Below are 14,011 nucleotides of genomic sequence, written 5' to 3'. Positions count from 1 at the left end.
TGACCATGCCAAGATGGATACGAATCTCACCAATTCAGCAGTAGTAACTTTATCAGTGGCCCCATCTAGCATCACTGCAGCACAGCAGTATGGGTTTGTCCAGTCCCACACAGGGCTTTTTTCATGACTTAGAGGGTCATTCTGACCCTGGCCCGCCGGCCCAGTAGGAAAGACTCAGCAATGATGAAGCCGGCTCCGAATGGAGCCGGCGGAGTTGCTGGGGTGCGACGGGTGCAGTTGCACCCGTCGCGATTTTCACTGTCTGCAAAGCAGACAGTGAAAATCTGTATGGGGCCCTGTTAGGGGGCCCCTGCACTGCCCATGCCAGTGGCATGGGCAGTGCAGGGGCCCCACAACACCCTTTCCCGCCATCCTGTTCCTGGCGGGTTTTACCGCCAGGAACAGGATGGCGGGAAGGGGGTCAGAATCTCCATGGCGGCGCTGCTTGCAGCGCCGCCATGGAGATTCAGCCCATGCAGGGGAAATCCGGCGGGAAACCGCCAGATTCCCTTTTCTGACCGCGGCTTTAACGCCGCGGTCAGAATGGGCTTGGAAGCATCGCCAGCCTCTTGGCGGTGCTTCCGTGGTCGTCGACCCTGGCGGTTGATGACCGCCAGGGTCAGAATGACCCCCTTAGTCTCCAGTGGCCTTATCCTGGCAGACCGGGGTTTGCAGAGCCGAAACTTCACACAGGCAATGATCCAATCGGTGTACAGTCTCTCACCTTCCTCAGAGAATCCTCTTGCAGGGCTCCTCCCGGACCTCACTTCCTCCAACACTCTCCTCTTCTTCACAGGGCTCACTGGTATTGGCAAGAAGACAGGCGCTGGTGCTCCACAGGGCAGCTGATCTTGGTGTTCCCTCACCCAGCAGGAAGACTAGCAGGCCTTTTCCCTTGCTGCACCTCCCTGCCCACAGGCCTTGTAAATGAGACCCAGAGTTTCCTAACCACTGTGGCATTCTAAGCAAAGACCAGCCATATGCAAAACAGCTTTGGTCTGGTTATATTGGGGACAGTCCAGGTCACCTCTGAATTGGAATACAAGCAACACCAGACTTGAATTGGCCTACCTCGGTCTCATTGAGGTCCATGCTGCACATTTGATGTATGTATGTGCTCACTGCACCGCAGAGGGACAACTAATTCCCTGGTTATAGCACAGTAACTGAGGTTGCATATGGCTTCCAAATCCTGGGCTTTGCCAATGATAAAGCATGATTTGGTATAAGAAGTTAGGGGTATATTTACAAGCCCCTTCCACTGCTGTTGCATCACTTTTTGTGATGCAACATGGGCGCAAACATTTCAATCATATCTATGAGGCCAGGCAAAACCAGTTTGCGTGGCTTTAATGGCCTCATAATTATGGAGTAAGGCAAGGCAGTGCAAACCGCTGCGTTGGCTTACTCTGTCATAGGGAGGCATTCCATTGGCATTGTGGTGGGTGTTCCTATGCAACCCCTTGTATTTTGACACATACCCAGATTTACAAGTCTTGTAAACCTGGGGATGCACTAAAACCTTACACCTCACCAGGAGAGGTGCAACAAGGGGAAATCTCCCTCTTTCTCCTCCTTCTTTCCTCTTCCTATGTGTGCTGAATTATGCAACACACATAGAAAGAGGAAAAAGCCTTACAGGATTTTGTTGTGCATGAAGGTGCCCCTTTCTGCACAAAAACAATCCTGCATGCCATGGAGGCAACCCTGCACCATGGTGCAGGGGTGCCTGCATTGGGGCTAGGCTGCAAACCAGTGCCAGTGCAGGGGGAAAGGACAGGATTGCACATTCGCGCCCTTGACACATGGCAGTACAACAAGGTGACTCATAATCCCATAAATATGTGCCTTGCTCTATTTTGCACATCGTTCTGCACTCAGGTTTCTATTCCTGTTTACCTATTGTTTGTCTTCAAAATCCCCAGGTCTTCCATTATGTAAGAAGGAACATATTTCAGACAAAAAATGGAGAAAGAATATTTTTTGACGTGAATGGGGATGCACCTGGAGCCTACGATATCCGCAATGCTCGGATGGACACTGCTGAGGACCTGCGATTGGTAAAGGTTGGATACTTCGATCCTAGACAAGGAGAAAGAGTCACTATCAATATGAGCGCCATCGTATGGGGCGGAGGCTCCCAGGTGAGAGAGAAATCACTTTCAACTGTTAATTTTAAGTAACCCATGCATCCTTACAGGACCAATGTGCAGATGGGATGCACCACTGTTGTATATATCAACTCTACAAGTCTTGAGTATTTCTTTAGGAGACATTGAAGAGCTGTAGACTAGACCTTCAGACATGTGGTAACATGACTGGGGTGGGGGGACCTCTTCATTTTAGTACTAGATTGGCAGATCTCTGTTAACCTCTAGAAAGTTTGAGTTTAGGTCACAATTCACAACTCCGATGAGCTAAATGTGAATAAAGATTAAATTGATGAAGGGAAGAGCTGACTTTTAGCTAAAAGAAAATCCTACATCTGGAGGCAAAAATAAGTAAAAGGGTTTGACATTTCTAAAATATTGGTCATGGGTAGAATAAGAGCTAGAGAGAATATCAAGGGAAGATAAAACAAACCAAGAGAGGTAGAAGGATGAGGGAAAAGAAGAAAATAAGCAATAGCAAAACTAATTGGTGTGTTATTTTTGGTGAAACTACTTGGTAATGGAGTATGGAGTTTCTGTGCATTTGTGGAGGTTTGTAAGGAAAATCCATCTAAGGTATTCATCTAGTCCACTTCTTTTTGTTTGATTTTGCTGGCACTACTGTACTACCAATTAGTGTCACAATATATGCATTTTCCCCTAAAATATACACTTTTAAATTGGATACACCCAGTGGCGTAGCGTGGGTTGTCAGCACCCGGGGCAAGGCAAGTAATTTGCGCCCCCTAACACGTGGATTTTAGCACTCGAGTCCCCCCCCCCAGATGTTGCGCCCGGTGCGGCCGACCCCCCCTGCACCCACCACGCTACGCCACTGGATACACCCAATTTGCTTATTCACCTCCAGCAATGCCATTGTGAGCTTGCGCCACAACTGTGCCAGTGATGAGGAGTTGAAATATAATTTTTATGTCTTCGTGTTTGTACGTATGGATGTCTGAATATATGTACGTATTATTCGAAAACAGAAGCCTGATGAGTTAGTGAGCGGAGAGGGAGCTCGGTGATCGCAATGGTCGCTCATGCGCCTGGTCGAGAAATGATGAGCGGCATAGTTGCCTCTTTGTGAATGATCCCTCTGCCCTAAACACTTTAGGCCCGAGTCACAAAGGTACACTTATATTTTTGTGTAAGTTCACTATTTTTTCAGTATTTACAAAATATAATTTAATAGTAAGGTTAGGACTGTGGAAACTCCACACATACAAAGTTAGGCCTGTCCTATCTCCACGGTAACAACGGAGCCTCCCCATGGTAATGTACAAAGGAATGTAACAAGCGTTCGCAGTGCAATCGGTCTTGTATTTGGTAGCATTAGAGCTATTGGCCTCTTAAACGACAATGTCTTTTATGTACGTGTTTTGGTTTGGAGTGGTCTAGCCTAATAGGCCCAGTGCCTTATCATGGAACGAATACCCTAATAGTGCTCCTTTAATAAGATTATATTAAAAAATATGCTACATGCAAAACACATAAAAGAGCGCAAAGCCACGCATACTGTATCAAAGTGAAGGAACACAGCATGGATTACTGCTTTAAAATGTAGGTACTTCCAGTTTTAAAGAAAGAAAGCCTTGGTAGGGGGGATGAGCACAGGTCCCCCGAGGGGGCAGCCATTTTACAAACATCTGTAGCTGACGGACAGACTGCCAGGCCTCGCCGACCCTCCCGGCAGAGCCCCCGATGCTAGGGGCCACAGCCCTTGTGTCAGTGTGAGGCACCAGGGGATAGGTCTAGGTGCCGGTTAAACCGAGGACCCATCTCTGGGCAGCTGCGACCCGTGACTGAGTCGTACGCGGGCGGTCCCTGGACCAGCGATCATGCGGCTTTATTTGTTTTGCTCTCCTGGCAGTCCTGAGAGATTGCAATCAGAGAAAGCTGCAGACCTGGGTGGCGACGTATGACGTGCGCTGCCTTGTGCTGCGCACCCAAAGAGAAGGGCGGACGCCTAGGATAGCAACACGAGGGTGGGGGGGCTCTGATAGCATGGCATGACAAGTGGATCTTGTGACAACAGCATATTTGGGGGGATGCAGGTGATAACGCGTCCCTTGATAACCAATTTACTCACTTTGGGATTTGTTTTAGGCCAATGAATCTTTTGACCCTGATTGGAGACTCCTTAGGACGAGATAGCTAATCAACATGTCAATTAATACGTCAATAATGTCATCAATATTTATTACAACAATGCAATTCACCTTAGTCAATGACATTTAACAAAACTCAGAAACCACCATGACCTTTCAGTCATGAATAACCACACCAGTTTAGTATGATTTTGTGATATTTATTCCCTATTGATTACAATTCTATCAGTAAGTGTATTAGTCTCAAAACCAAGAAACACATTAGCATAGTCATAATATGACAACTCTGATAAGATTTCATCAAAGCAAGAATCACGAACGTCAGAATATAGCAAGGCGTGAACATAGGTTATCCTTAGCAGAGTATCATTAGCACACTATTCAGCAAAGCATAGATTCAGTCATTTGTCTATTTGCGTCAGTTTAGTGAACCCCTTAACTAACCTCGAATTAGCATTGGCATGTTAAGCTTCACGCAAAACAATTTAGTAACGCCGATTTAGAAAACATCTAGCTATGGTCTCTGTCAAAAGAAAAGCAGTTGGTACCTAGAAAGGAAAAGCAAACAGACAATAACAATTTCATTGTCATATAGTTACCCTCCAAGTTTGGGTCACCACTCAGGTTCGGTCTTCGTCTTCAGGACATCAGTTGATTCGCCATCAGTCAGGAACTCAGCTCAAGTAAAAGGGGCACTTCCCTCATAAGGAGGTAAAGTGTAAATGGGCAATCTAAGGACAAGGATGGTTCTAAGTAAAATCAGCAAGTCACTAGTCAAAGTGACAGAATTTCTGAATCATGGCAAGTCGCATCAGCATCTCCCTAACTAACTCATTTCCGTGTGTCAAGGGGTTTTATCCCTTTTTCATTGTCCATTCCCCTCAAATCTAATTGGCTAAGGGGTTGCACCCCACTATCTCCCTCCAATAAGGATTAAATTAGCTCATCGAATTTGTGACCCCATAACAGTTCTCATGCATTTTATAGGTCCTTATGATTGACGTCTTTAGAGGCAGAATGTCCGGTATGATTTCATCTTCTTGTGATTCAGTGCGATCTTCGGTCAGTGGCTCCATTGTCTGTACCGGTTCACGCGACCTTGTACCTACGAGTAATCTACAGTGTTGCATCCAGCTAAAATGTTTCTACTAGCAAAATGAATTTCATGAGAACGGATCTACTACAGTTATATTCAGCATCTAGTTTGAAGAACAACAAGTGTTCATGCCCTTTAACAAGTCAGCACACTGCACGTTAGAAAAACACATTTAATATGGTCAGGTAGTCAGGCAGCTAGGCCTCAACTCATGCTAACTAAGGCCGAATGATTTATGAGCAAAACTTTAGAAACTTAACCATTAATAATTAGTATAAAACCATCTCTTAATATAATATTTCATCAACATTAGCCATTTTCATTAGTCCCCGTATTCATTGTTGGCCACTCCCCGTGGGCACATTTCAAGCGCACGTTTTAGCAAAACATATTAATACATTTTCTATGCGGCATTATTTATACATTAGTTCATAAACATTTCATGTTAATATAGATTATATAAGTTACGCTCTCTCGCAGGTAACCATTGCGAGAGCAGGAGCTCACAGTAGTAATACAAGGTGAGAAGAGGAATGAAGCGCTTGCAGCAGGATGAAGGGACCCAGGCAGTGCAGCTGAAGTCTGTCCCACGGAAGTCTGCCTCACCACCACCTTGTGGTGAACCCTCAGCGCTTCCTCCACTTCTTTGAATACCGTCCCTGTTGGCACAGACACTCCAGGCTCCCAGACACACACAGAGATGGACAATGGACAACAATACTGTTGCCGTATCGTTATACACACAAAAGGAAGACGCAGTCTGGGAACCGCGGGAGGGTTCCACTTAGCTCAGTCCCTCGTTCTTCTACCAAGCCCAAAGCGGCATTACATAAATGTCCTTCATGAATATGCGATGGGGAAAAGTAATGTTCCACTGCCAGCTTTTGTTCTCCTCAACTCAAAATACCTGTGAGGAGGTCCTCGGCCGCTCGTTCGCGCTCTTTGTGTCTCTTTCTCTCTGGTACCTCTAACATTGCTGCCCATTGTGTATCCTCCAGGTGCCACGGTCTGTCTGCAGCGAGAGCTGTCCCCCTGGGCACAGGAAGGCTGCCAGAGAGGGGGAGCCCAGGTGCTGCTTCGACTGTGTCCTCTGCTCACAGGGGGAGATCTCCTCCAATGGTAGGTCTGGGAGGAGAGGTTCTCAAAGCATCCTCAAAGAGACTATGGTGATGGAGCTCAGGGAGGGGGCAGGGGTGCTGCAGCACCCCAAACATAATCCTGCTGGAGTTCAGAAGATGAAAGAAAACAAGGATGCCTTTATGGTTTAATCTTTTCACATGTGCAGTGGGTACAACAATAGAGGTCAAATGTGAGGCTGTGTCTTCGGTCAAATCACTGCTTATTTTTTAATTTTGGAGAGTTTTTTTTTCTCTGACAGCAAATTGTGTCCATTTTGTATAGTGAGTGGTGTGACAATCTTGCTGGGGTTTAGCAAATGTGAAAGGAAGTCTATAGGATGTCAACCTTTTAACACACAAGATTTAAATGCCTGTAAATGAACTGTACACATTTTTGAATATATATCAGCAATTAAGTACAAATTAGGCATTTTTTGGTAATTCTTAATTTTGATGGAAATGTAGAATTTTTTATGATTAAAACAAATCAAGAGACCTTACTCCGTGATGAACACATTCCAAATATTTGTGAATGTGGATTTTCAGTCATTACTATTTGTGTGACATGTAGGCCCAGATTTATGAAAAGTAGCTCGGCACCTAGTGCAGCGCCACTTTTCTTGGGCCCCTTAGCGCCCGCTAATGCCACCATGTGTGCCTGTATTTAAAATACAGCGCACCATGGTGGTATTCAGGGGGACTAGCGTCAGAATTTTTTACGCTACTCCGGGGCTCTGCAAGACTAGCGTAAAAAATGTTGACGCTAATCCTGCAAAGCACCCAGAGTCCCATTGATCACAATGAGAGCCTCTTTTTAACGCCTGCTATGAGCAGATAAAAATGGAGCAAAGGAATCTCAGAGACTACTTTGCACCATTTTTATGGCCCCACTAGTGCTGGAGCGCCCCCCCCCCTGCATACGTTATACCTGGCACAGGCATAATGTGGCACAAGGGGTTACAAAGTGGCGCAATGCAAGCATTGCACCAGTTTCTAAATATGTTCCCTGCCAACACCACATTAGCGCCAAAAAATGATGCAAATGTGGCGTTGGAATGGCGCTAGGCCACTATAAATCGGGGCCATGGTTTTATCAGTAGGACTGTAAGCCCCTCAAAACTCAGTGGCCCTTTGGATGTAAAATGTGCTGTGTGTAAGTAATGGGGTGCTATCACACTACGATGTCCTAGATTATGGGTGAAAGCGGTCAGCACCATCTGTGTACCACACCCGCCCCCTGCTGAATGGGCGTGGCTCATCTCTCGCACCTGTAGGAAAGCCTGCCCCTTCAGTGACGTAACTCTGATGACAGCACCCCCTCTGGACATTGTTCCACACCTCTGCATCATACTTCTATGACAAATGTCAGACACTCAGGTCGTAATTAGCATCATTAGGTGTTTGGTGGAAGAAGATGAAAAGTGCCACATGCTTCCCAGGATATAACGCTTTTCTCTCACCGATGCAATCTTCCTTCTGAGTTGGTCATTCACCAGGACATGCTGCATGTTACTGCAAAGCATGTTTGTTTTCTTCCTGCATCATGCAGCATCTCTGGTCCTGCTTTGAACCCCACGCTTGCATCTATCAATAGATTTAATGGTGTCTGACCTTATATTACGTGCCCTGGGACTTGGCCACAGTACCTTCTACAGGCATCAGCATACCTCAGTGGTCTATGTTAAGATTATTGGTAATGCACCATACGGACTGCAGCATTGGCTGGAACAGGGATTCTGGTTGCAGCTGGTGTGTTTTGATAAAAAACATGTCTGCAATATTGTCAGGATCCTGCAACTCCGGAGATTTCCCTCGGGCCCCTTTTGAAATCTTGGAATTCCCAATATGAAGATGAAGATGTAGAAATGCACTATTCTAGATGAGATGTGTAGGTGATGTAGGCGCTATTCTAGATGAGATGTGTAGGTGATGTAGGCGCTATTCTAGATGAGATGTGTAGGTGATCTAGCCGCTATTCTAGATGAGATGTGTAGGTGATCTAGGCGCTATTGTAGATGAGATGTGTAGGTGATCTAGGCGCTATTCTAGATGCGATGTGTGGGTAATCTAGGCGCTATTCTAGATGAGATGTGTACTGATCTAACAGTACACATATGTAAAGATATTTACAAGGACGGGAGTCTATATTTCAATCATAAATTCACTTGCGTTATTCGTTTACTTACAGGCTACTCCTAGGGGAGCTTTATCGTTATTGGCATCAATAAAGTCAGAATTAAATTGTATAATTAATTGACACCAATGAGTTGTTTGCTACAGGAGAGAAGGCCACATCTCACTGCAAACAACTTGAATAAATCCATTGGGAGTCAAAAGAAAATGCGTGACTTCTGCAGGCCCTGGAGCTGAAGCACAGCAATCCTGTGCAAGGCATGAATAGGTTATTGAAGAATCGACTAGACTAGTGATCACAATAACACACTCCTTATGCAGCAGTGGTAACGAGCGAGCTTGTGTTTGTCCTCCCGGGAGCTTGTCAGTCTCGGCGTTTGATTGAATGATGCATTATTTCATCATGACGTCAGACCTTGCTACTTATGTGACTTTTGTGTCTGAATCAGATAGCACGAGCGGCCGAGTGGGTGCCTTGACCACTCTGACCAGCAGGGGGAACTATCTGGTCCTACAATGATTGTGTGAGTAAAAAATGCTGCAGTGAGGTTGCCCGACACAGACCGATTGCAAGTTTCCCATTTCAGCAGGAGACAGTGGCCCTGAGGCAGTGACAGGTGATTATTAGAGCAGGCAGGGGTGGGCAGGCCGTACCCACACATGTAAATGCTTGCATGCACACTCACATCCATACATTCACACAGAGGTGGCCGGCCGTTTGAGCAGCTGCGCCCACGCACACACACACATACATACTCACATTCACCCATCACAATGCACACTCACTCACACCCATGCATTCACAAGCATGCACCCATACACCCATCATTCACCAGCACATGTGTACACCCATTCACAGCATACGTGCAGTACATTCATACATACGCACCAAACATTAAACAAAACAAACAATTACTGGGCCGCAGCTGTGATCCCAGGTGGTGGAAGGGAAGACTTTGAGGTTCCTGATAGAGTGGCATAAGGTCAGTGACAGGTGCTGACCCCACCCACTCTGTAATGATGTGTCACTGATTGATACTCGGCCCTGGGAACTTCAGGGCTAAAAACTAAAGCACCCTGGTCAGAGTCTATCTGTGACGTGCCACCTTGTCATGAGTGAGAAGACCTCGAGGTGCTGTGCGGGCTGAAGGGTCACGCTCAAAGAGCTGTGAAGTCCTCAACCCAATAAAGTTCAGCTCAGACAGCCAGGTGCCTGCACATGTAGCACATGTATAGGGGCTGGCTTCCTAACCTGAACATAAAGTGTCTCAGGCTGACTCTTGCTCAGCCTGACAGACACTCTAATTACTTGGATTTGGAGAGTGTGACTAATCACCCGTGAGGGTATTCAGGCACTGGTATCCTGCTGCAATCAGTCAAAAAGCCAGGTCTTGAACCCCTTTCTGAACTCTGTGAGACAGAATGCTGTTCGAGGCGGGGGGAAGTTGCTCCAGGACTTGGCAGTGAGGTAGGAGAAGGAGAGCCCTCTGCAGTGGCTTTGCAGTGGCTTCATGTCTACAAAAAGGTGGACCATGCCCCTCCACCCTTAAGGACGGGTCACGCCTTCTCTAAGCCCTGGTTGGGCGCTAATTTATAAGTAATTAAATTGTCTACAAGGTTGTTTATCAGTGTAAGAAATTGGGAGTAGAACTTGAGGGCATTGAGACCCTACCTCATATAATATTCCTAATCCTTTTTAAGGTGAGCCACAAAAGTCACAAAATAAGCCTGTGCTTCTTGGCACACAAGATTTCAAGCGTAACTTGGAGGCACTGTGTAAAGTATTTATGCAATACTCAAACAGTAACAGAGTGGAAAAACAACACAAGAAAAATCCTAAACTAATCTAAAATAATCGATTGAATTTTAATAAATAAAATCACACCAAAACAACATAAATCACTCAATAGAACCAGAATTATGAATTTTTAAAGTGTAAGGTTCAAAAGAATGCCAAAAACAACAAAGCACACACTGTGGTCATCTTGTTGCTCCTGACAGGGTAAAAGTTAAAAGTTAAAACCAACCAGGTTCATCCCAGTGAAAAGTTTTACCTTTGCACTTTGTTCCTGGAAGGAAGTCAAAAGTTCTCAATAGAGCAAGGTTGCGGGCTGTGGCCAAAGAGTAGTTCACGTCATCAAATAGCTGCTGGATGAGGTCTCAGTGACGCTGTTGACTTGTAGCAGGAACCTCTGAGCAGGACAAATTTAAATTTGACACCCAGAAAAGGGCCTTGTGACCGGATACTTTTCACACCTTCCCCTGGTGAAGATTTTTCCATTTGGACATAGTCACTCTTTTGGAAGCTTGAATTCTTCAAGAGGGTCAATGCTGTAGGAGGGCTCCACCACAACAGGTTCTATGTGAGGTCATGATGAATTGGATTTGATGCTATGGGTAAAACATAGCTGGAGAAACATATATCTTTGACCATGTGGAGATGCTACTTCGTCAGATCAGTTTTCAGATCGGTCCCAATGCCCCACCAGTTCTCAGAGCAAAAGTTTGGGAAAAAGCTTTTCAAGTCCCAGGCTTTAGTAGACATCAGGATAAGTACACTCTAACACCAGCTAAGGGTCCAGGACCTGAGAGGCACCACTTGGAGGTTAGGTTGCACTCCAACAGATTCACTCCAACAGAGGCCAGCAGCAGGGTCCAGAGTAGGTCTATTTGGAAATGGTGAATTGGGCAGTTGCAAGGATAGAGGCTGCTGGAAGGTTGTTTTGTCCATCTAGCTCAAAAAGGTTAGCCGCCTCTGGATTCCTGGGTTCAAGGCCAACAGGTCCAGTCTTTCTTCAGGTTCTTCAGTTAGCATGGCAGTCATTCTTCTGATCCACACATGTCCAAGAGTGTTTCAGGTTTTGGGGATGCTGCTTTTATGCCTACTGCCAGCCTGTGGGTAGGAGGCACTCCTTTATCTAACCCTAATACTGGTTCTGATCAAGTTATACTACCTTCTGGGTCTGGCTCCAGCCTGGCTGGTGAAACAAAGGCAAAGGCAGCCCTATTGTCTTAGTCTTCTGTGTGGGCCACAGCAGGCCCTTTTGAAGTGCAACCTGGGTAGGGGCACAGCTCCTTTCCAGCCATCCTGCTAGGAAGACCCACACCTCCCCAAACCCAGGTCCTCTTACACTGTCTGGGCGCAATACACGTTACACCACAGGAAAGCCATTACCAGTCAGGTCACCATGGGCACTGGCAGAATGACAAACTTGGCTTAGGTAGGAAAATGCCAACATTCTAAAATTGGCATTTTCAAACTAATACTGGACCATTAGGCTGGGTTTTAAATTGCTATTATGAGTGCTTGAATCGCTTGTCTAGCAAGTTACAAACTGCATTATGATGAGTTGTAAAGTGACCCAGTGCTTTTCTACGGGGGCGCCAGCCTTGACGCAGTGAAAAGTGACTATGTAGGTTTTTCATTTCCAGAACATGAAACACTTTAAATATACATGCACTGCTCTTTAAATACCACGCACCCTGCCCAAATGGTTTTAAAACTTGCCTTATGGTTGACTTACAAGTACTAATTAGAAAGGTCTAGGCCTGGCAAATGGGCTATTCTCCCAAGTTGAAATGGCACTTTAAGGGGCTCACTTTAGTGGGTGACAGAATGAGTGCTGAAGCCCACTTGTAGCATTTAATTTACAGTCCCTGGGAACCTGTGATACTATAGTTTAGACACCTGTATGTAAATTAAATGTGGCAATTAGATGTATATCTATTTTACCAAAGGGACAACACAAGCACATTACCAATCTTTAGCAAGAGTAAAGAGAAGAGGTTCAGCTACAGAAGAAAACATTGGTGGATACCACTCAGCATATCCAGCAGTCGGTTTAATAAACATTGTTTGTAATACATCCAGGACTTATTGGCAAATCTCTACTCAAGATGAGCACACTAATTATAGGGCATGAACTAATGTTATCCATTTTTGGATGGCACAAAGATATTTACTAAATCACTGTACATGTCAAATATTTATTGCAAATTACATGATGTTGCCACCTTAACATGTTTAAACGTCCGAATGTTTTCAGATTCCTTACAATGCCAACCATGTCGGGATGATCAGTGGTCCAATGAGAGGCATGATCAGTGCATTCCAAAGGTGATGGAACTCCTGTCCTATGAAGAGATGTTGGGTTTAATGCTTACAATCTCAGCGATCTTCCTGACCGTCTTCGCTGCTTCTGTCTTGGGTGTCTTCATAAGGTACAGGAACACCGCTATCGTAAAAGCCAACAACCGCGGGCTCAGTTACCTGCTCCTTGTGTCTCTCATGCTCTGCTTCCTCTGTTCCTTTATATTCATTGCTCATCCAGGGAAGCTCACCTGCATGCTGCGGCAGACATTTTTTGGGATAATCTTTTCCATCAGTGTTTCCTCAGTCCTAGCTAAAACAATCATAGTTGTCATTGCTTTTAAGGCGACCAATCCGTACAGTCCTGCCAGGAAATGGCTGGGATCAAAGACACCATGGTCGATTGTTTTGTCCTGCTCACTGCTACAAGTCCTTATATGTATTGTCTGGTTAATAAAGGCTCCCCCAATTCCAGACCTGAATATGAAGTCATATAAAGAGAAGATGATACTTGCATGTAATGAAGGGGACACCGTCTTCTTCTACTGCATGCTGGGGTACATGGGCCTCCTAGCCACAGTCAGTTTTATTGTGGCCTTTCTCTCAAGGAATCTGCCTGGAAGCTTCAACGAGGCCAAGCTGATCACCTTCAGTATGTTGGTGTTTGTCAGTGTGTGGATCTCCTTCATCCCTGCGTACCTGAGCACACGGGGAAAATACATGGTTGCCGTGGAGGTGTTTGCCATTCAATGCTCCAGCGCTGGACTGCTCGGGTGTATATTCTTCCCCAAGTGCTATATCATTTTGTTGAGACCTGAAAACAACACCAAAGGGTATTTAGTTGGTAAAGTGTCTTTAGCAAGTGAAAATAGGAAATGAAATGAGGTTGCAGTTAAAATATATAATGAATATGTCAAAACAAAACTGAGCGTTTGGATGAGGAAACTACATCTGAGATGCACAGTTTTTGAAGGAATAATTTCTCACTTCTTTATTCGGTCTGTTTATATCACGAACAACAGAACTTGATGGATCTCTAGAGAACTTTGCAAATTTAACAAGCAAAATATTCAGCAAATATAGACATATTTTTAGTGCCTCATTTGTTTTGAGTGTGCCCATTTGTTGTACACACTTAACATTCCTTTGTGCCACTGCAATAGAAAGGCAGAGCCACGATCTATGATTGTAACCTTTTCCACCTTTTACATGGGTACCTTTGAAACATGCTATATGGACGTTTCTCAGGGACTTCATGCGATTATGCTTCCCATTACTGCATAGTAACTGAGCCAAGACAAAACCCAGGTTAG

General features: G+C 45.3%; 1 protein-coding gene across 1 annotated transcript in view; it reads left to right on the top strand.

Annotated features, from left to right (window-relative positions):
- Window positions 1–14,011, top strand: part of LOC138249285 (vomeronasal type-2 receptor 26-like) — a 58,520-nt gene that overhangs the window by 33,131 nt on the left and 11,378 nt on the right. Inside the window, exons 3-5 of the mRNA XM_069203240.1 lie at window positions 1,926–2,144; window positions 6,356–6,476; window positions 12,655–13,542. Of these exons, the coding sequence (XP_069059341.1) occupies window positions 1,926–2,144; window positions 6,356–6,476; window positions 12,655–13,542 (1,228 nt within the window). The remainder of the gene's footprint in view (window positions 1–1,925; window positions 2,145–6,355; window positions 6,477–12,654; window positions 13,543–14,011) is intronic.

This window comes from Pleurodeles waltl, chromosome 8 (genome assembly GCF_031143425.1).
Source record: "Pleurodeles waltl isolate 20211129_DDA chromosome 8, aPleWal1.hap1.20221129, whole genome shotgun sequence".
In the NCBI taxonomy this organism is placed as follows: Eukaryota; Metazoa; Chordata; class Amphibia; order Caudata; family Salamandridae; genus Pleurodeles; species Pleurodeles waltl.
This window is presented reverse-complemented; position numbering and strand designations above follow the sequence as displayed.